The sequence below is a fragment of the Fukomys damarensis genome, unplaced genomic scaffold (genome assembly GCF_012274545.1).
Source record: "Fukomys damarensis isolate Sample0158 unplaced genomic scaffold, DMR_v1.0_HiC HiC_scaffold_23, whole genome shotgun sequence".
NCBI lineage: Eukaryota > Metazoa > Chordata > Mammalia > Rodentia > Bathyergidae > Fukomys > Fukomys damarensis.
The window spans coordinates 29318927-29342937 of NW_022900935.1; the positions used below are offsets into that span (position 1 = coordinate 29318927).

The 24011-nt window shown below is 34.3% G+C and overlaps 1 protein-coding gene across 1 annotated transcript in view; it reads right to left on the reverse strand.

Moving 5' to 3' along the window:
• Nucleotides 1–24011, reverse strand: part of Faf1 (Fas associated factor 1) — a 401181-nt gene that overhangs the window by 77336 nt on the left and 299834 nt on the right. Inside the window, exons 14-15 of the mRNA XM_010610286.1 lie at nt 7402–7538; nt 3535–3623 (exon numbers count right to left, since the gene is read on the reverse strand). Coding sequence (XP_010608588.1) covers nt 3535–3623; nt 7402–7538 — 226 coding nt within the window. The remainder of the gene's footprint in view (nt 1–3534; nt 3624–7401; nt 7539–24011) is intronic.

Consider the following 24011-nt stretch of genomic DNA (forward strand, 5'->3'; position numbering starts at 1 on the left):
GATAAAGGGAAGGAAAAGCACATGAAAAAAGGAATTAATGTGTTATGTACCTGTATTAACTTCCAACAAGGAATATAAACATCATGCATTACACATGTACTAATAAACAAAAACCCTCTTTAAAAAATCTCATATGTATGTTTGTATATAACTATATTATAGGAAACTCCTAACAGTACTACTTTCCAGTGAGTAGTCTTTCTAGCTTTAGGAAGTGATGTGTATATGTGTGCTCAGGGGATGGCATTTTAAACAAATAGAGAGCAAAATATCCTTTTAAAGGTTGTTCTTGTTATTAAATTTTGCTTTAGTTTTGAGTAAGAGATTGTCTTTGTTCTTTGTGTGTCTTGTGATGACTTATTCCTGCACTTAAGAAAAAGCAATAGATGTCAGAATCTATTCAATTTGTCACTGTTAGTTATGCAAGGAGAATGGGTATGAAAATGGTGAGATTTTAAATCTAGTAAAGAAATAGGTGCAAATTGCTTAAAACAGTAACATTAAGACAAAGCTTAGGGCAAAAATTTTTTAAAACATATTCCATATAGCAAACCACAAAGTCAACTATAACCTTTCACAACACAAAAACTGCCATGAGCTAAAAAGCATACCATTCATGTGCTGTGGCAGTACTGTTTTTAAGTTCCAAATCAGAAACCTTTACAACAAGTCTAAAATATCCCTTTGGCATATTTTGCTCATGTTTTGCTGATGTATTCTTAGAATTACCAAACACACAAGAGTGACATAATTGCCCTTGAAATTTGCCTGGATCTCCAACATTTGGATGTGAAAATTTCCACTGCTCAGATATCAGAGTTTCAGCTTGAAGGGCATAATTCTTATATCCAGGACAGAGTTCTAATTAAACAAGTGTTGAGAGAGGAAACAAATAAAACCACAAATAGATCAGGAAATTGGTATTACAAACTCCGACTATCAGATATTTCTAGACTATTTATAGCTAAAAATAAAGTGCACATGAAAAACATTTAATTTATTTATATGTTAGAAAGCACCTATTATTTGCATCTCAGCTTTAAGCAACAATAAATTCAAAACAAACAAATAAATAAAAATTAAAAGATTCTAAAATGTGGCTACTGTCATAAGTGATTTTTTTTCTTCTCCACTCTCTCTTTGCCAATAGCCCTCATGAGTACCTCTCTGTCCACAGACCTGTCCCTGTGATATGGACATTGTAGGTGCTCAGTAAACATTTTGCAAAATGAAGCTAGTCATAAAAATGTCTGAAAGGAAAGCCACAGAAAAATTTTGTAAGAAACAGAGGCTCAAGTAATGACCTGATTACAAATAGAGGAATCAATGATATAAAGATCAGTCCATTTTGGGCCACTGAAGAGTGATTAGGAGTACAAAAACATTTTAGGATCTTAGATTAATAAAAGTTTTATACTGTATGTAGGTATTTCTGGTTGTACTAATAGAATAGAGTATTGAAATCATGGATATAACTTAACCAAAGTTAAGTTTAAATAAATTCAGGCCCAGGAAGCCACTGTCTACACACTAATTTGATTTTAATTGTAAACTTAACATAAAGTTTTATTTGTAATTTTTTTTCAAAATTAAAGACAACTTCATAATTATAAGGGACAGTGTTTCTTAGCATATATTCAACAAATACCAAATCATTATAACCTAGGCATATTCCAAAAAAAGTGAACTTAGAAAAGCTTTTCTTAGGAACTCTATTTATAACCTGAATGATAACTGTCATGAAGACATTCTTAGAGAAATCCTTACCTCTTATAGTTAATTTTCAATAAAAATTTCAATTATATGAAGCCTTGGATTTTTCTTGTAACCCTCATATTAAATTTTGTGTGCAGTATTAAAGGAATTAAAGTCAATTTCTTTAGCAATAAATTATGGGGAACACAAATTAAGATGAAAGAATGAACTAGGAAAATGCATGCAAATATTATCCACTCATATTATTTATTACACAGCATAATCTGTAAATCTGGTACTAATGAGACTCAAGATTTAAATGGTTGAATAATATGTTTGGTGAATTATTATCAATCAATGCCTCTGTTCCAGGATAAGTGTAATCTTGAATGGCAACACACCTATTATTACAAATTCCTAACTAAGTACAGTACTTCGACATTTCAAAATGTCACAAAATATAGAGTAACAGATAAACATCTTTCCACCATCTACTCAACTGCCTTTCCTTCAGAGTAAAGGAAACATTATTAAGAAAATCTGGAATCTCAACATCTTTAATCAGCACTAAAAGAACCTAATGATCATTAAAATCAAAACTAGCTCTAACACTCCAACGTTTTCATATGTTAGTACAGATACATCAAATTTTATGTCTCTATAATGAAATAGTTATTTAAAGTTATTTTATCTCGTGAATCTTCAAACATTAATTTTTTTCAATCACTTAACAAATACTGAGTGCTGATTTTGCTCTAGGTACAATACTAGGGGACAGAGTTATCAACACAAATATGATATAACACTTACTCTTAAACTGAAAGCCTAATGAAAGACAGAGATAAGTAATAAAACAAAGTACAATAGTATAGGATTATATTAAAACTTTATATATTTTGCATTTGCAGTAACTAAAGAGTATTATATTTAAAAAACTCATTATACCTGGAAACTTTTTTATTATCACTTAGAAATCATATTCTCCTTTGTTAGTTTTATGAAAATTATTTAAAAAATTAAAAGTAAACAAAAGTTAGAAATACAGTTTTACACAGATCTGTAAGTTTAGCATCTTAAATTAACAAATGGTAGTATTTCACTTAAGGCTGTTTTCCAAATACAGAAATTTCTTGATTGATCAAATAGTAATAATTGATTACTTGAGATTTTTACAGCTCTTACCAGCTATATGACCTTAGTTACATTTGCTAAACTTTCGACCAGCAGTTTTCTCATCTGAAAAGAGAATTATACTAATCTGGGCTGGATTATTTTCCATCTGTCCCCAGGATCCATGTTCTACATAATGTTTGACTCAAGGTGGTTTTTCTGCCTTCCAGTTCTAATTGGGTTAGGTCAGTAAGAAGTACTTGCAGGAGATCCCAGTAAGGAAGGAAATGAAAACTATTCTATAGTGGCTCTCATTACCAGGCAACCAAGGTTAGCTATCTATCTCTGTCTCTCTGAAAAGCAGTCCTTTCCACATAGCCCCCTTTACTAAGCCTAGACCTAAAATTTAGTGATAAAACCCTATATAGGAGACAAAATATCCCAGATGTAGTTCTGGAAATGTGCCTTAAACTCATTTCTTGCAAATTGACCTCCTGTTACCACTCTGAGTCTAGTGAAGTGTAAGCAGTCCATAAATTTAGACAAGTTATTGAGCTTTGAGAGCACAAAAAGACTAAAATATAAACTCAATGGCATAAAAGACTGTGGTTCATCTAGAAATGTATTTTCATGATCCTTAGTTATCAATTATGATACAGGCATGCATCATCATTTGACAGATTACCTCATCAAAATCCTATGAAATGTCTGCCTAACTTTTGACCTTACCTCGTCTTTTATATCTTCTTGTTGTTGGGCTGAGAATATCTCCATTGCAGCCATAAGTCTCATCATCAACTCATCCACTGTAGTATTACCTGGCAGCATATAGAGTACCAAACTTTATTGTATATAAACTTCTCATATATAACCTCAAAGTATTTAAGTTATTAAAATGGTAATAACTGTACAATTAATCAGAAAGCAAAAACTACAGTCTAAAAATTAAAAACCAGTACGTTAATATCTAGTTAAGATACTGTCATATTTTCATTGAATTGTTTCACACATTTGATAAGAAGAAGTAAAGGAATACACTGTGATTTGAAGCTGCAGTAATATATTGGCAATTGAAATTTCAAAACAGATTTGAAGAAACTTCAATGAAAATGATTTTTAGCAATATAAAGGGAATTTCCAAGTCATCTGCTTCAAAAGTTTTTTCAAATCATGAAAATATCTTGACACTAGCAACACCTATTAGTCATTTAAATGTTAGTGATTAGGCTAAGCACTTTATATAGTATCTCATTTAATCTGCACAACAATTAATTAAGAGAAGGAAAATGAGCCATAAAGAATTCAAATAACCTGCCTTGAGATCAAGCTGGCTCAGTGGTTGGGGCAGAATTTGAAACCAGGTAAGTCTGATTCAAAAGCCTGCCTTCTTTGCCACCTCAGTATACTACCATTGCATAAAATTATCTCCTATTATTAAAAATTCTCTGGTGAAGCAAATAGTAATTCAATCACTGAAACATTTGATTTCTTTTATTCCCCAATTGATATTTTCCTCTTTCAGTTGCTTGAAATGACTATATTATAATCTTTATGAAAAGGCTATTTAAAATGTTTGGTTTTCATTAACATTATTTAATCCCTATCCAAGTCCATAGCATTTAACACATATACCATCGTCCCCTGAAAGCACATAAGTCATTGTTAATTACAAGAAAGAAATTCAGGAAGATAAAGTAGGGTAAATCTCTCAAACCTACAGCAGAAAGGGAATTCTCCCAGGGTCGGAGGAGTCTTTATGTCACATTAGTGAAATGACCACCAACAGGACAATACACAGCAAACATCCTTGATGGTGTTTTTTTTTCCCAGAGTAGGGCTTAACTGAGGACCTTTCAATGGTTCTTTGCCCAGTTTTCCTTTTATGATCATTCATAGGACGAGGTTAGGGAGCACTATAAGCCTTTAGCAAAGGAAAATTTGTTCATATCTGCATTGCTCTCTCAGTAAATAAGGTAGAGGAAAAAGATTATTTTGGCACTAAACAAATAAAACTGATTTTGTGGTCTGAGTTCCAACCCAAATTCCACTACTTATAAGCTATATGATCCAGTTCCTAGAAAATGTCTAGGACATGACAGGGGCTTTAAAAAATATTTAATAAACAAATAAGTAAAAGAATAAGTAGATTTAGCCAAGAATCAACTTTCTTATTTTCGAAATGAAGGTAACACTGGGCCAGGGATTTAGCTCAGTGGTTCCATGCCTGCCTCACAAGTGCAAGGTCCTGAGTTTCATCCCTGGTACCCAAATAACAAACAAAAAAACCCAAAATGAAGGTAACACTACCTCTGTTAGGTTCTTGGAATAGAGACGTGCCTAGTACATGGCACACAAATCCCACTGGTAATTTTTATTAATAGATATGATAGATAGCAAGAGAGATTTAGGAACACCATTAATGTAGATTTTATTAGGCAAGCCCTTGAATTTTATCTCATCTGCCAACTGTAGTGATTGAGATTCAGAGCATAGGAAATGAATACTTTATGGAGTATACTGGAATCACTAAAGGGAAAATACTATAGTTATATATGTGACTACATAGTGACCTCTGATTTTCAGGCTTAAGCCACTGCTTATTGGCTATGGGTTAATCCTAAATGAAAGGCCTTGCTGCCAAAATGGGCTAGTAGGTACTTTAGACTTAAGCCTTTAATGACACAAGATAGAGAAAAGGTACAGTCAATGTAATTCAGGACAAACTTACTCATTATATCTTACTGAAATAGGTCTCAAAACTTTTTGATCTCAGGATCCCTTTTATAGGCATGTGCTACCATATCTGGTTCCATTGCCTTCTGAACAGTTTTTATTTTTAATGTATGATTTTAAAATATTATGCATTGATGCATCTAGAAAACACTGGTTACTGAGTTGTGCATTTCTTCTGAATGTTGACACATTTCACTGTATGATATAACACACCTTTGTTAATATAATGACTAACATCAGTAAAGTATTTAAGCTGTCAATCTTCTAGAGGAGGATATAAATTTTTACTTGACAATTTAAATTTTATCCCTGACAACAAGCACTATCAGCTTTTTCATGTGAAAGGGACAGATATACTTTGTTCATTTTAGAGAAAATATTTGCCAACTACTCAGGCTACAAAAGCATAGTTTGTCTATCAGTCGTATTTTCAAGTAAAAATAAATTCTGGAGAAAAGAAAAAGGAACTAGTTCAGCTTAAGCAACTATATGTGTGCTGTTTTCTGAGACAACCCATGTACCTTAGGATGCTACAGAAGTGCTTAATCTATCTTGCCCATTGTGTCACACAAACCATCAACAGGGTTAAAATTTTTAAAAAGTAATTTTTACTACTTCATCAAGGACATTCTTAAATGGTTCTTTTATAAGTGCAAGTACATGGCAATGAAGAATATGTCAACTAATATAGTTATATGTTGCAGCCTATAGTTATGTGTCTAGGAGAACTCCAGAGTCTGCAGCCCACACTCTGAGAACTACTAGCTGTTGTATTATTGCATCTGACAAGGAAAGCAAGAATGAAAAGTTATTTGTATCTTCATTATCTATTTATCCTATACAAATCAGATCAAATAGCAGATCTTCTCCATCCTTTGGTACTGTGGTTCAACCCAGAGGCACTCTGCCATTGAGCTACATGCTCAGCCTTATTTTTTATTTTGAGATAGGTTCTCATTAAGTTACACAGGCTGGCCTCAAACTTGTGATCCTTCTGCCTTAGCCTCCTGAGTTGCCAGGATTATAGACACATGCTACCTTTCCTGGTCCCCCTAGGTCTTTTTAGACTGTTTATGAAACTAAATTCTATAGGTTATAAAGGAAACATAAAATGCCAAGTTTGTTTTGTTTGGGTTTCAAAGGAACTGGAATTTACATGTGACCTTTCCCCACTGGACTTAAATGTAGGCAGAAATGAGTATTCTAGACTCAAGCTTTAGCTTGGGGCACCTGAAAAATCTTTTTCCTGGTGGCAGAGAAGATACACTGTTTTCACTTAAGTTTTTCTATGAACAAAATAATATTTTACACTAATCCTTGGAGTATATTTGTAACAGAAGGAAAATCATTTTCTTTTTTGCTAAATAATGTACACTATGGTTAAATCTATAAAGTTCCAATAGCTTCAAGCCTCACAGTTACATCCTACACATGAATCAAACAAATGAGAACCAGTTACCACAATGAACAAGCTAATTTGCAATGTAGTCACTAGATTTCCTAGATAACTAAAGAATTTCTTCCAATTAATCAATATTATAGCAATAAATCAATATTATTAAGAAATGTTCTATTTGACAACTGATGATGACCTAATCTTTAGTTTACAGAATTTAGCAATTCTAAGCATTTAAGTTGAATAGTCTATGTCTCAAGGGCTTGCAATTTTATTAAGATGCTTCTGCTGGACTTTTTATACAGCATATTTCATTTTATATAGCACCTATACTTTCTGAAGATATTTTTCTTTGGAACGTTCTATATGTTAAGATTCAAAGATATTTATCAATAGAGAGACTGTCAGCCTTGATGGTTAAAATTATAAGCACACAAGATTCTACTCCCCTGTGACATGTACTTTACCTTGTATCACATTTAACACTTCATTAGATGATCGCTTTCCCATAATAATTAGGAAAAGTGGAAAATGATCAGTTTTTTGAGTCCGAACGGTTTGTGCAACAACACTGCCAAAGTGCCGATTGCACATTGTTAGAAACCTAAAATGAGACAAAATTCAAAGTAAATTTCATTTCAGAGTTTAATAAATTTACTAGTGCCCCACCTAAAAAAAATCACCATTACTTATGTAAAAATCAGACATTGCTTTGCAGCAATACATACAGTCTTGCTATGTTGAGTTTTTGATTAAATCTTAATGCTTATTATATAGGAAGACAGGGAGCATACCCTAAATCCTGTCTGACAGCATGTGATTCTCAGTTTAACTATTGCAAGCTGTATTCTCTAAACTATAAGAAAAACAAAACAAATGAATATCAAGAGAATTTTTTAAACAGGACAAATAACAATAGTCTAGTACAAAGATTAATCAACTAGTATCCTATGAAACAGAATTTAGAAACATTTCCACAAGTCTTTAGAATCAAGAATTTCACTTTAGAATTGTGCTTTCTTTAGTAGTAGTAGGACTTCTAGTTTTGTACTTAATATGGGATAAAAATAATAATTCTAAGCTTTTGACCAAAAAAAGCTCAGAGATATTAGCATAGTGAAGTCTAGCATTAGTATTCTTAACACGATCTGGAATAAATGAAAAAACTGATAAAGCTTTTCTCTTCTATTAGAGGACTGTTTGAAATTAGCATTTCTTTCAAGAGAAAAGGGTAGCTTATGATATGTTTTCAGATCTGATGGTAAAAAGTAAATGTCATAATAATAATGAATTATGAAAGACCAAATGCAAATATAGAATGCTTTAATAAGATCCAATTTAATAAAGTCTGTAAAAATAATAGACTTTTAATAACACGGGTCACAAAAGGCAAAACAGTGGAAATTCTGGGGACTAGCCACTGGTACTGGCTTATTAATTCTTAATTATGTTCATGAAAGGCAACTTAAATCGTGTGTTTTCCTATGCCTTATGATAATATTTTAGGTAACAACTCCTCTGAAATGTATGTTCTAGCTGATGAGCAAAGCCCTGTCGTCACGTACATTAGAAGGTAAATCTATTTGAAAAGACAAACGGCATTAAAATGTCATGTGCTTATATTCATTTGATATCCAAATTCAAAACAGAATCAAACCTCTTAATTTTTAAAGCCAATGTATTTTCTGTCTATAGATATTCATCTCAGAAATTTAGGGTGACTCCTTAAAAACCTGAGCTGTGACTGCAGAAAGTAGATCTTGTTAAGGGCTACTAGGACTGTCAGCAAGAGTGTCAAGACAAGTTAGCACCAGTGCACTAAGTTCATTGGGAGGCAGGTTCATATACACATTTAGAGCAGCAATAACCAGATCTCAAGGCAATTTGAAATGACAAGGCCTTAAGAAATCCATTGTCAACCATGAAATATCAGTGCTCCCATGAAAATTCAAATCTTCACATTCCACAACTATTATGGGATAAAAGGTGCTCAAGAAGCCTAAGCCTCTATACTAAATTTCACACCCATACAGCTTTAACTCATCAATGCAGATGTATAGATCAGGAGACTAGCAAGTTAGGATCTCATTTTTCTTTCTGCTTCTTAAGAAAATATTTGAAGTTAGTTTTGACCCTGATCTGTTCATTGGCAACCTCTAAAATTAAACATGTCAAAAAACAGTTGGAATGCCATTTCTTACAAAAGGGAGAAAATAAATCCTTGTTGCTTTCACACCAATGGATTAAGTGGGTATCACACAGTAGATACCCATCACTAGTCTCACATGAGATATTAAATTCTAGCTAAACAGAACAATCCCCCAAAAAGGAAGAAAGGAGAGAGAAAGAGAGAGAAAGAGAGAGAAAGGGGGGGAGAGAGAGAGGGAGGAAGGGAGGGGGCAATGTAGGTATATGGAGGGAAGAAGGGAAGGGGTAGTGAAGCAGGAGGGAGGCAGGCAACTGGAGCAGGAGAGAGGGGGACAGGGAGAGAGAGAGAAGGAGAGACACAGACAGACAGAGAAAGGGAGGGAGAAGGGAGAGGCAGGTTGGCTTAGGGAGAAAGAAAAGGAAAGAAAAAAGGAGGGAGAGAGGAGGCAGGCTGGCTTTGTGGGTTTTTTTGTTTTGTTTTGTTCTATAGTACCAGGGATTGAACTCAGGCCCTTGAGCTTGAGAGGCAGGTGGTGGAACCACTGAGCCAAATCCCCAGTCCTGTGAGTACTTTTTGAGACAGGGTCTCACCATGTAGTTCAGGCTGATCTTGAACTCACTATGTAGTCCAGGCTGGCCTTGAACTCATGGGTGATCTTCCTGCCTCAGACTCCCAAGCAGGCTTAGTGGTTTTGAAAATTCCATTTCAAGACTATTCTGCAATATTTACGAGAGATGGTCTTTGAAGTCTCATAGCCATTCAAATAACTACAGAATCCCATAAAGTGATCAGAATCACTCTAATTTTTTTGGAAAAAGAAAAGAAACATATAGCACCCCATGATCCAATTACCTTTCTCTCTCTCTCTCTCTCTCTCTCTCTCTCTCACACACACACACACACACAACTTTGGTAGATATTTTAGATCTAATTGTATCATAATTGTGGTATTTTTTTCTTTTGAACAGATCAACGTATGCTAGTGCACCTAATGACAGGGCCAAAGTTGTGAATCCAACTGCAACTGACTCTGTATTTATCAGTCAGATTTCATGAAGAGATAAATGGTTTCTACACCCACTGGATTCCTACAAACATGAGAAGATAAACAATGACAACTGTTCTATAATAAGAGAAAATGGCTCTGTCTTTTTGTCATAGAAGATTTGATTAAATTGAATAACCTATCCATCACAGAGCTATCTGAGGAATGGAACAGGAAGTTGCCAAGTCAATCTCCTGAAATGAAAAGCTAAAAGGACAAATTTGAGAAGACAAAGAATAATGCATTCATTAAGGGATAAAAAGAGGGATGGTAGCCGAGGAGAAAGAAGAAAGAGTTTAGAAAATGAATGAAGGGAAATGGATAATCACAAAACAGGTATGCTTTTATATTCAGTTCTTGCTATTACCAAGAATAAGATAAGAATGCTTTTAATCTACTAAAGTTTTACAGAAAAATAAACAAAATATCTGATGTTTAGCATATATTAATCACTAGTAAAATTTTCAGTCTCTGAGCACATGTCTTTTCTATCTTGCTAATGGGAACAGGGATTACTAATAAATCAGATATGGGAAAGTAATCTTTTAATTCAAAACAGGATATAGTTTAGTTTCTTTCAATCAAAGTCATAATTACATAAGTCAATGACTTTTACTAACCTGTACTTCAACTTAAAATATATGTTAAATGAAACCTAGCAATTTATGAGGAGGGAGATGAAATTCTATACACATTACTGCTTATCTACTATACACCAGGTATTAAAAATAGAGACGCACTTAATTTTTAAAAAGCCCATAAAACTGCCACTATTCCATTTATGGGTTCCTGATTATTATATATCAGTATGATTCAATAAGATTAAAGTTAACTCAGATATCAATTGAGAATAACACTGATATTTTTAAAAATTAAGATTTAGAAAACACTTGGACTTGTGTCAACAATGGTAGGTTCTTAAAATTGGTAGTTATTTTACTACTGATAAGTATATGATGATATTTAACATTTTTATTATCCTTACTTTCAAGGAATAAGATACCTTTAGGCCAACACTGACAGATCTTTTTGCACAGTAGGATTTAATATCAACAAATTGTTGACTAACTAAATATAGTTTCTGGCTTTATTTTCATTCCAAAATAAATGAAATAGAAGGTATATTTGGAAAATAAGAAAACACAACTATTGATGCTGCAGTTGTGCAATACTACTAAACTTGAAACACTTAAAAGTGAATATTAAACTAAAAGCATGATTTCTTTTTTAATATATTTAGTAAAGTTAATTTAAAACCAAAAATCAACTTCAAAATTTCTAACTTCTTATCCTTGAGCCATGATGTCTTTCTGATAATGTATAAACCATTTCTCCAAAATGAGGTCAGAATAGAAGAAATTCATGTTTAACAGTGCTGATGGACTTCTCCAATATTATCCAATAGTTTAAAGCAAATCTTTTGTATGCATTTCCTTAACTGCAGCTATTTACTTGTTTCTTTTGAAGCCATCTTGGTTTACGAAGGCTTGGCCCTTTAAAATAGACCAAACTAGCAGTTTCTGCCTTATTGTTTACAGTAGGTATTTAGGGTTTGTTCATTTACATTTACATAGATGGACAGAAACACCAGAACATAAGATAAAAGGAACTTAGAAATCATCTACCTATCTAGCTAAAACACAACCCCTTCCCCTCATTCCCTTTAATAAGAAAATGAAGCTGAAGTCTTTTTATTTGTGTGGTACCATGCATCAAGTTGCTAGCTCTGGCAAGCACATAAAACCACACCAGCCAGTTTAGCCTCCTACTATAACATTATTCCACACACTGCAAATCCATCCCATTATTAAGTTCATTTCTGGAGTTATCACTGGGAATGATATTCAGGCTGGCACGCATATGATCCTTTGTCCTTTGTGGGTAACTTTGATTTTTTGGAAGTAGTCCCAAGTCTGAGAATGATAGTACAGTTCATTCTCAGAAGCAGGTAAAAAGATACTAAAAATAACTTATAATGAGCTAAATCCTAATTAAAGTTATATTAATTTTTTTTGCTTAACAGATTTGTAAATATTTAAATATTTGGCACTGGTGAGATTATAGAGAAAGCCCGTTCATGTCACTTTTATATCTGGGCACTTAGTCATAGATATATTTTCATGGGAAATCACCTATATACACAATTAATTATTGTAGGTTTGTAGGTTTATAATCACAAAATGTTGACTATAACCCAAATGTTCAACAATAGGTGCTGGCTAAATTATAGTATTTTATGGAATTGAAAGGAATACTATGTAGTCATAAAATAGTTTTTTATGAACTGATGTGGAAACTCTTTAAGGTATAATGTTAAAAGAAAAAAAGTCAGGTGTTAAATAGAACTTATTTGTGCAAAACTGGGGAAAATGAATATATATTAGCTTGTTTATATACAAAATGATCGCTTGATGGATAAATATGAAACTAATAACATTGTCCCTGAGAGTGAAACTTACAGACAGGGGCAAGAAAATTTTCTTTTAGAGCCTTCTGAGTTTTGATTAAAGTGTTAGCCGACAGTGAAATAAACATAAATGCTGAAAGAAAAAATAACTTCTTTACATTAAAAAAAGTTGTATGAAATTTCAAACTTTGAAGACAATGTTAGTCACATTTGCCTTTATTATCAGTCTTTTGCTCAAATATATCATTTTCCTCTTATTTTCACTGGCTAGGTGGACGGTGTTTTAGCCTCCTAAATAATGTTAACAATCCACCATTGGTAATGACTGAATGATAGATATTCCACTGAGTAGATAGATGTATATGCTGCCATGTTCATAACTACCCATTTATAGCTAGACATCTTTTATTGTTTCAAATTATTGTAAATGCTAGACAAATATCCTCAAGCATTTCCTCAGGGTGGGTTGGGATAGTCTACAAAATAGAATTATTGGGCAAAGGATAGAAACACTTAATAACTATTGATACATACTAAACTTCTAAAATTATGGTATAAGGATTTTCCATTAAAATACAAATATTGTATCTTTGTTATAAATACAACCAAACTAAAGGCAATTTTAACAAAAACAGGATAAAATTTGGGGGAATTTACTTTCAAAAGCATCTGGCTTAGAGTTCCCAGTAAGAGTAAACTGATAAATTATGTCAATAAATTAGTCGAATTTTAAAAATCTATGTAACTTTTTCTCCTCCTCATTTTTTGGGTGGTGGTGTGGTGTTGGGGATCAAATGCAGGTCTTCATGGATACCAGACAAATGCTCTACCACTAAGCTATACCTAGTCCTCTCCCTCCAAAGAACTATGTAATTTCTTAATGTCTTTGTTATCTATAAAATACTCAAGGTGAAAAGGCTTTGATGCACTGACAATTTAATAACAGAGTATAGCTAATCTATAAGGGACTAATTTGTATTAACTTGAGGAGGGGAACAATAATTCTAGGTGGATAACTGACTTTTTCTCACCATTGTAAGTTGGCATTCCTGATCTGAAAATCCAAAATTTGCTATGTAGACACTCAAAAAATTTCAGATTTTGGAACATTTTGGATTTTGGATTAGGGATGCTCACTTAACAGGTCCTCCCTCCAAAAGGAGCAGAGGTTTATTCTGGCTCACTTCAACAGGTTTGAATGTATACAAATATAGTAAAATCCAAAAAACTCTGAAACATAAATACTTCTGGCCCTAAGAATCTCAAATAAGGTCTCCTCAACTTAGAGATTTTATAATCTTAGTTGATAGAAATAATAAAGAACAATTATTCCAATCTTTTATCAAAGGAATAATTTTCCATTTTCTATGTAAAAAAACCAAAAGTATATTTAATGCTATAATATTTCTTCTATTTTGCCTTTTATAAATCAATAAATATTTATGCCTACTAAACGCATGTCAAGACATGATTTTTGTACTCAGAACACTACAGATATTCTGTTTTTTTTTTTTGTTTTTTTTGGTACCCAGGATCCAACTCAGGACCTTGAGCTTGCAAGGCAGACAGCGGCATCACTGAGCTAAATCCCCAGCTCAAGGATATCCTGCCTTTGATACAGTCAGGGAGAGCTTTATACTGTAAGGACAATATGGTAACACCTACTAGTATAATAACTAATATCCGATAGCTGTCTACAGGTATTTGGACAGCTACTAGGAGAGAAAACTTGAAAACTTGACAATTTTTAAAGAGGAGCCAATTCTCATTTGTCTATCCATCTCCTAATACCCAGTGTCTAATTATATTTGTTGCATAAATGGGTCAATTTACGCTTCTATAACCTTTATCTCCACTATCACAATGTTGACCATATAATCTTTCTTTTCTTCTTCCACTATATCTGAAGTCAGTTCAATTAAAAGATGATCAGCATAAGTTATCATGATCTCCAGGGCCCCTTTCACTGTGCTTCCACTGCCAAAAGGTCATTTAGACCTTCCAAATAGGTAGGTATTGATCCATGAGTTCATGATACTAAACTTGCCTTATGATTTTTAGCAAATTGCAGCTTTTATATGATTTCATTCTGTCACCAGCCACTGACTTAGAAACGATGCAAAAATATAAAAATATTAACATATTAGAGAAACTAGGAACTACTGCATGCAGCATAATCGAGAAGACACGGGAGTCAACAAACCTGAAATTGTCACTTATGAGTTTCTTTGGATAACTTACTCTGAGGTAAGCCTCAGCTTTTTCATCTATAAAATGAAGAAAGTGATACCTAATTTTGCAATCAGTCTTCAAATTAATAGATACTATTTCTTTTTCCTCTCTTTTCTGTGCTTCATAGTTGGCTTTCCCTTCCTATAAATTAAAAATATGGCAAATGTTTCCTAAAATAAGTTTATTGCAAAGGAAGTAATGGAAAAGAAAAAAATATGAGAAAATTAAAAAATGGAAATAAAGTATTGGTAAATAGGGAAGGGAGGGCAGGGGTATAGGGAAAAAATGAGAACCAAGACCTGTCATGTAAAGGTACAAGATCCCAATGATGAATGTAATTGTACTGTATACCTAAAACGTATCAATAGACTCAATGAGAAAAAAATAAGTTTATTTCTATATAACTTTCTAGAGTATGTATTAGCACCATCATAAAATAATGGCCCACTTTAAGGTAGAGATCTGAATACTTCTCCCCCTCCAATACACACACATCCTATGTGGTTGTGTTCTCTGTTTCTTTTCTTTCTTTCTTTTTTTTTTTTTTTCCTCGCTGCCAAATTTGGAGACTTTGTGATTTTATTATATGAAACTTTTTTTTTTTTTTTTGGTACAGGGGATCAAACTCGGGCCCTTGCACTTGTGAGGAAGGCAGTGGAAACATTTTCAGTATAATTTTATCCGAGTTTGTTTCTCTTAGAACTCTAACATTTACATATTATTTCCTTATGTATCTGAAAAGAAATATTACTGTAAAAACAATTTAGGGGAGCCTTATTACAAATTTCATACACAGGAAAAAAAGTCTTAAAAAAAGACCAAAAGCACAAAATAGTCACTTATCAAAGCATAAGCAAGAATCAATTTTAGACCAGCACTGAATGAAGACTCACCCAAGACAGAGAGGGTCAAATGAACATGCTACACTACTATATGTAGGATTCTCTACAAAGTTCTGTACTTACTACGAGTTAGATCATCAAAAAATAAATATTTAAAGACCATACAATATAAGTGCGCTAAAGAATTACCACTATTGAACAAAGATTTAATCCAAAGTCTTTTATTTTTACAGTGGATTAATAGAAACAACATCTATTTTAAATAATCTGTCTTCTGCAAAACAACAGAGGATAATCTTGTATTTAGTTTTCTTAATGATCCTCAAATAGAAAAATCAAGCAGCAAATCAGGAAATCTTCAGGTGAACCTATTAGACTTCTACATATCAGACGTTGAAAACTCAAATAGTAAACTGCAAAGTCCAGAGCACAGTACCTGGTGCATAGGAGAAACTTAACAGACATACACTGAATGGGCAGAAGAGTGAGTATATGCTGATGATATTCTCTTTTTCTCTTTTAACTGAAAGAATTCCAAAGCAAAATTTAATGTTTTGGTATAAAGCTTAAGTCAATTGAAGTGTTTATGAATACTGTTAAGTGGTTTTCATATGAAGTTATTTTCTTGATTTACATTATGTTTACTCCTGTACAGTGAGTACACATATTTTTTAAGTAGGAAAATTGTAAAAGCTAAATACAAACAAGACATATATGTAGGAGAGAAACAAAAGATGAAGATTGTTTTCCCAAATCAAGCTGTGTAATTTGGTACATCTTGCTTACAAATATTTTTTGATAGATGGATGGTACAATGAATGGGTCAGTGAAAACTAGAACGAATGAAGATCAAATTATTATAATCTGTCAAATACATAAATACCTTGGTTTTCAGAAAGTACATATCAGTAAGTTGGCCCTCAGTATCTTATAAAAATCTAGAAAAGTTGCTTAGACAAATGGTTTATGAGTATTCAGGATACAGCATTGATAAATAGGTGGTAATATACATGATTAAGAACATATCATGCCAATCCGGGTGTGGTGGCCCACACCTGTTATTCCAGTACTCTGAGAGGTGGAGGCAGGAGGACCGCAAGTTTGAGGCCAGCCTGGGCAACTAACTTAGCAAGACTTTGTCTCAAAATATAAAAAGGGCTGGGGAGGTTGCTTAGTGTGAATACTCTGGGTTCAATTCCCAGTACCAAAAACAAACAAAGAAATAAGTAACACACTGTTTGTCTGACACTAGTCAAGAATGAGCTTATTAAACCAAACTCATGAATAGCCCATAAACTTAGATTATCTAGACTTCAGAGAGGCATGAGGAGATGTTTCAAGGGATCTTTCAGGAGATTCAGAAATACAGACTAAATTAAATTAAGTTCATTTGTCACCAGAAAATTGTACAAGGCTATAAAACTGAGCGTCTTGAATAGTTAACCATTTGGCTTTGTCCTGTCAACATTTTCATACATCTGAGATAAAGAAATAAAATATATACATATAAAGAAATGCACTGTTTACTTATTCTTTCAAAACAATTGTATCACATAATTCTAATAACTCTGAGGAATGTGGTTTTATCTTTATTTAATAATATAGAAAATACATCTCAGAGAGTTTACGTAACTTGCTCAAAACTATTATAATGTGTAGTGGCATAATTAGAATTTGAATCATTGAGTAAATTCAAAGCTCATTCACATTCTTAACCATTATGCTGTCCTGCACCCTTTCAACATCCACCAGTGATACTGAGCTTTGCAATGAGAAATAAAATGATGTTATGTACATGTACCAATTCCTCATGATGAATGTAATCATTATGTACTGCAAACATGTAACACAAAGGTAAAAAGAAAAAAAGAAACAAAATGAAAAAGATTTAATACAAATTTTACCCTTATGTACTTATATTCTAGTGGGAGAATTAGAAAATAAATAAAAGTAGTGGTTTATTATGGAACATTTAAGGAGAGTGCTATGAAAGGGAGTGGGGAAAAGTTCCCTAGAAACATTCAACAGACCTCTCTGGAGATGGGACATTTAAACTGAGATCTACAGGGCAGTTGGATCATTTTTCTTTTTGATGATTTCCACTTTCTCAAACTAGTGAGGACATCTGGGAAGGGTAGTAAGGAGGGGTATGAACTATTTCATGAATGAGGAGTTCTAGATATACCCACTGGGCAAAAACAACCAACCAACTAATCACCCATCCAACCACTCAGAGAATCCCCACAGGCTTGCCCAGCATTACCGTCTGCTCCGTCGTCAGTGTAATTTTCTACAGCAAGTGTTCAACTGCAAGGGTACATACAGCATGAAAGGTGGATAGATGGGTCCAATGAAGTGAGTGCAATAGTGGGAATTCAAAATATCTTAAGGAAAGGATAATGATGGATCTCAAACTCTAAATAGGAAAAAATAAAAATTGGAGACAGAAAAGGGTACAGAGAAAGAGAGAAAGTAGACTGAAAGGCACAGGGAAATTTAAAGAAAACTTTATAAACACATTTTTTGTTTGCTTTTTTTTGTTGTTGTTGTTACTGGGGATCAAACTCGGGACCTTGCACTTGCAAGGCAGGTGGCAGAACCACTGAGCTAAATCCCCGGCCCAAACACATTTTCTTTTGTAAAATAGAAACAAAAAAAGATACAGAAAACAAAACCCCTTTAACATAGCAACACTTGAATGAATGGAGAGGTAGAAAGTTGGGTCAGAAGCAGATGTTCAAAATCAAAATACATGAGGTTATACAGTTTCCACTAATGCCCACATGTAAGCATGGTAAATAAGGGGAGATGAAAAATTTTCTGGAGCTGGACATGTCTAGGAACTAAGGAGATTATCAAGGAGATAGGAGTAAAGATGATAAGGCGTTAAGGTCTCATTTGTGAATAATGAAATTTGAGAAAGCTAATACAACAGAATCTGAACTCACAAAGATCTTGTTAATCAACTGTATTAGTAGAGAATGGTAGTGGTCAGTTTAATATTGACTCAAGTTGGAAAACAAGTAGGAGTTTTTAGTTGACTTCGTGAGTTCAACAGAAGGCAAAAATCAAATTACAGCCAGGTGTGGTGGTGCATGCCTGTAGTCTTGGCTGAAGCAGAAGGACTGCCATAAGTTCAAGACCAGCCAAGGCTATATAATGAGTCCAGGCCAGTCTGAACTATATAACAGGGACCTCTCTCGAAAAACAACAGCAGTAGCAGCAGCAGCAGCAACAACACCACCAATTAAATTACAGAATAGATTGTGTGTAGCACAAGACAAACCTCATCTGGACTCAATCCTCAAAAATATACAGGAGGCTGGATTTAGATACTCCTATCTTAGGAAGACCCTACCTTATGAAGAACAGTTGGAAGAACTAACTGTACTTGGTAACAAAAGACAAAGGAAATATGGCAAAGGAGAGTTATAGATAAATTGCTGTAATGAAGAAGACAAGTTAGACTTACTTCAAGTTACTTATAAAACTAGATCCAAAAAGAAAAAAAAGTTGTAGAAGGTCTATATAGAAGAGGCACTGTAGCAAAGACTTTTCTAGCTTTTCTACAGATCAAAAATTCCTCTTTCTTGAAGGTTTCATCTTCCTGTTCTGGTAGTACTTAGGCAGAGGCTGGCGCAAGATTAGTTAAGTATATAATAGAAAAAAGGCTTGCATGGTTACAAATATACTATTGACTGAGGATATATCCAACACCTGAGTACAATTTAGTGCATCTCATATTTATTTGTTCCCTGAGAAAAAATATTAATTTCTTATACTCCTCTCATATTCCTCACCGGGTTGTGTACACAGTAATTATTCAATACATTTTTGTTGTTGAACCCTCTCACATGACATGTCATAAGATAAGACAATCATGCAGTGGAACAGAGTAAGTAGGTAGGGTTGGGATTCATATCTGGTACAACCATCTGCATGATATTGAGTAAGTTACAGAACTACTCTGAGCCAAAAATAATTTCCTTCTACACGAAGTCGGACTTTTGCTATTACCTCAAGGAACTGTGGCAAAGGTTAAATGAGATAATGTACACACAGTGAGTATTAAATCAGCTCACGTACCTACTGTTTAGCAGTGTAATTAAGTAGGTACATAATTAATAGTTGTAGTTACTATGTGTTTTGGTTTTTTGTAAAAGCAGTAGTGATAGTTTTAGTTATTGATACTTTTTTCAATAGATGGCCCTTATTAAAAGTATCATGAGTTTAGAAGACAATTCTAAGTGAAAAGCAGCTTCCTTTCAGGGTGAAAGGAGGACAGTGGTTTCATCAGGTACACCTTATTAAAATCACTCTGACTAAAGCATCTCAAGCTGGCTAAGGCAGCATACTATAGACTTTACTATCATTTACTTTTAAAATTAAAATTTTGTTTATCTCCCATTTTTCTATTGAAAATAATTGTGCGCAAATCATAACTGTAGAGATAAAAGTCAAAGGTCTCAGGTCACATAGGTCAGCCCCTCTATTTTTATAGATGAACAAGAAGACCTAGAAATGTTATAACAGTTGCTTAATATCACCTGTTCTTTGTATTTCCAGCATGACTGGGCCTCACTTCTTACTTGCTCAACATTTTATGACTGACATTTGACTGCATAAACAGAAAGGAAATGGTTGTACTGAAAAGTATAGTTCTTTTTTTTTTTTGACATTTGACTGCATAAACAGAAAGGAAATACTTGTACTGAAAAGTAGAGGTTTTTTTTAGAACAGCAACCAGCACATTTAAAAATATGTAGGTTTGCTTTAAAAACTAGTAATTTAATATTTGTGCAGCTTTCATAATGGCTATATAGTAAACTTTTTTCTATTTTTATATAGTAAATTTTTGTCACTGATATTGTTGAGTATTTATATGGGGTTCTTCAAAGACTCCAGTACCTAATTTATTACTGAAGCTGGGCAACATAATTTGTTAGATTCAAGTACTGAAGTCAGTTTATTTCATATGTATTCATTTCATTCCTTCTATAGTTGAGGTGTACAGAAACATATATATTAAACAGGACTTTCTTGGTGCTAACCAGAGGGAAAAAAAGTGCATGAAAAAGAGGCTATTTAGGGTTCTTTAAATTGTTGCTGTGACTACAGAATAAGTTAGCCAACAGTAAATAAAATGACAGATGGAGGACGACTTTGGGCAACATGGCTGAATAGAGGAGGAACCACATTTCAGATGCTCTGAGAAAATCAACTAAAAACACAGGTAAATGAAAGAAAGGGAGGGACATACATCTTGATGCTAAAGTCAATCTGAAATAAGAGACTCACAGAAAAACAAAGCATAGGCATAGGATCTCATAAAACAATTATCCAGCACACAGGGCAGTCCTTGGGTCTACTGCCTGCAAGGAGCAGGAACTACCATTCCCAGGAAGTTCCCCCTCAAAAAAACAGAGACTGTAAATGTGTAGTAAACTCAACACACAGGATAAATCTGGAATATAAGGCCCCTTGCCTTTTTTTGCTTTCCTGCAAACAGAGGACACTGCAGCCTGGCAACAAATTTTGCTGGTACACACAGGGGTAAGTGATCAAGAAAGCTGCTCCCTCCTCCGCTGACAGTTCCTTTTTTCTGTCACGCACCATAGCTGCTACCAGGAACCTCTACCTAAAGGATAGCTAATAGAACAACATCACCCCTCCTGCCCCATGTGAGAGAGGGATTTGGACCGAGGATATGGCTGCATCCAGTGTCCAGTAGTGTAAGCAGCCTTGGGAAGCAGGGACAAGAAGTAGGAAATTTGTACTCCCCCCACCCTGCAATCAGCAGAACCAGAAAGCCAGCACAGTGACCAACAGCACAAGCACCCTTGGGCATGGAAGTCAGCACACCCTCCAACTTGCCATCAGCAGGGCAGCAGGACAAGGAGGGCAGTACAGGAGAGGAGCCAGCAGTGTGGAACAGTATGCAAGGTCCAGGAGGAGCCAAATGTACACAGGGACTTAGAGTAGCTTCGGGCTGTCTCTGTGTAAGGGTACCACAGTAACTGGGAGAGCAATACAGGGACAAACAGTGTAAGGAAAGGTAGGTGGGACATCCAGAAAATTGCTGGCTAAAGACTGGTCCCACCTCCCACATCTGGAGGCCAAGATCAGTCCAGAACCCAGCACTAATCCTACTGCAGACTTGGTGGGATTGCCCAGCTGAGATTTGGACTCCGACTTGGACACCACCAACAAACTGTAGGAACTAGAGGACTTTTTTTCTTTTTTGCTCTTTTTATTAGTTTATTTTGTTTTCCTTTTTCTGTTGTTTTTTTTTGGGGGGGGGAGTTCTTTAGGTTTTGACTTTTATTTGTTGTAGTTGTCAATCCTCTTTCTCTCTTTCCTCAACTGTCTTTCCATATTTTCATGTGAATGAACACTGTTGCTTATCTTTCTTTGCTTCACTATTCTTTTGCTTTCTCCTTTTTTTCTCTCTTGTCCTCTGCTCTAGTTTCCCAAAGTTTGGGTGATCATTCCCTGTCCTTCAATCTTGCTTCTACTATATTTCCCTTCAGTTGCTGCTCTGTTTTGTCTCCTATTCCTCTTAAGTCCCCTCTCCCCTAAGGGTAAGATCACTCTACAAGGGGAAACTCACTGCATACAAGTTCCTGGGTTATGCTGGATATTGTTATATAAATACAGTTCTTCCTCTATGGTTAAAGGCAGCAAATTAGACTTACCATAGTTTGTTAGTTGTTAGGCTGTGCTCGATGATACTGTTATTGCTAATTGTACTACTTTAGCCAAGATTCCATACATGTTGTAATCAGTTGCTCACAGTAATCAGTATGACAAGACTGTGATTATACAGGATAATAATCATCACTATGGTCCAGTATCAAAGGACTGGGAGCTGAGTCAAACAGATAGAAAACTTCTCATCACCAGTAAACTGGGAAGGTAGGATACTGGGACAGACACAAAAGCCAAAGACCAAGAGCCAGCTACACCTAGAAGACACCCCTGAGGAATAGACATTTTCTGGGGAAGCTTCAATACTACTGATAAAGCTAACCAACACAGGAAACTTATAAGCATCAACACAGAAAATGAATTAAAATTTTAAAATAGACAATGACAAGACACAGAAGTAAAATGGAACCCCAGACCTCCAGCCTACGCAGACAAATCCTGGAGATAACAAGATAGAGGAAATCAGATGCCACCCACTGGAATTTTCTAAAATGACAGCAGTAGAAGTAAAAAAACAATGTAAAGGTACAAGATCCCAATTGATGAATGTAACTGTACTGTATAGTTAAATGTACCAATAAACTCAATGAGAGACAGAGAAAAAAAAGAAGTAAATAAACAGATGAATAAGGCTATAGAAAAAAAATCAGAAAAAAATAATTTCTCAGGTAAAAAAGAGATGATGATCATAATGAAGGTCTCGCTCAGCAAATCTAGAGTAGACACAGATTAAAAAAGTAGAGAAGCTTAGGAAAACCATGGGAACAATGAAGGCCCAACACAGGAAAGAAATGGAATACATGAAACAGATATAGACAGATACCCAGGAAATTAAAAATTCTACTGAAAGTTTGCAAAGCCAAATGAACAAAAGTTAAGACAGCATATCAGACCTAGAAGAAGAAATGGAATAAGTGAAACAGATTCAGACAGATACCCAGGAAATTAAAAATCCATTGAAAGTTTGCAAAGCCAAATGAACAAAAGTTAAGATAGAATATCAGACCTAGAAGACAGGATTGTGGTTAGCAATTACAAAAAGAAAGATCTCTTAAAAATAGCAAGAGACCATGAAAAAACAACTCAACAGCTGAATAAATGATGCAAAAAGGAACAACATAAGACTGATCAGAGTCAATGAAAAAGCAGAGTCAGTGAAAAGGATATAAAAAACCTGTTCACAGAAATAATGGCAGAAAACTTCCCAAGTATGGAAAAAGAATTGGACATGCAGGTAAGTGAAGCATAAAGAAGTCAAATTAGCCATGAACAAAATAAATCAACACCATGACATGTAATAATCAAGATCTTAGAAATTCAGCATAAGAACAGAATATTACAAGCTGTTAGAGAAAAGAAATATCATCTTTAAAGGAAAGCCCATCAGAAACAGCAGATTCTTCAACACAAATCCTAAGGTCAAGGAGAACTTGCAGTGAAATATTTCAAGTCCTGAAAGCAAACAACCTCTAACCCAGATTGATGTATCCTGCAAGACTATCTTTCCGAATCAATGCAGAAATAAGATAATTCGATGACAAAGAGCAACTGAAGAAATTCATGACCACCAAACCAGCTCTACAAAATGTTCTGAAAGACATCTGAAAAAGACATAATGAAGACCACAATACTAAGAATACTAATAGAAAGAAGCCCCCAGGCAAGGTAAGCAATTAAACAGAGAGAAAAAACCA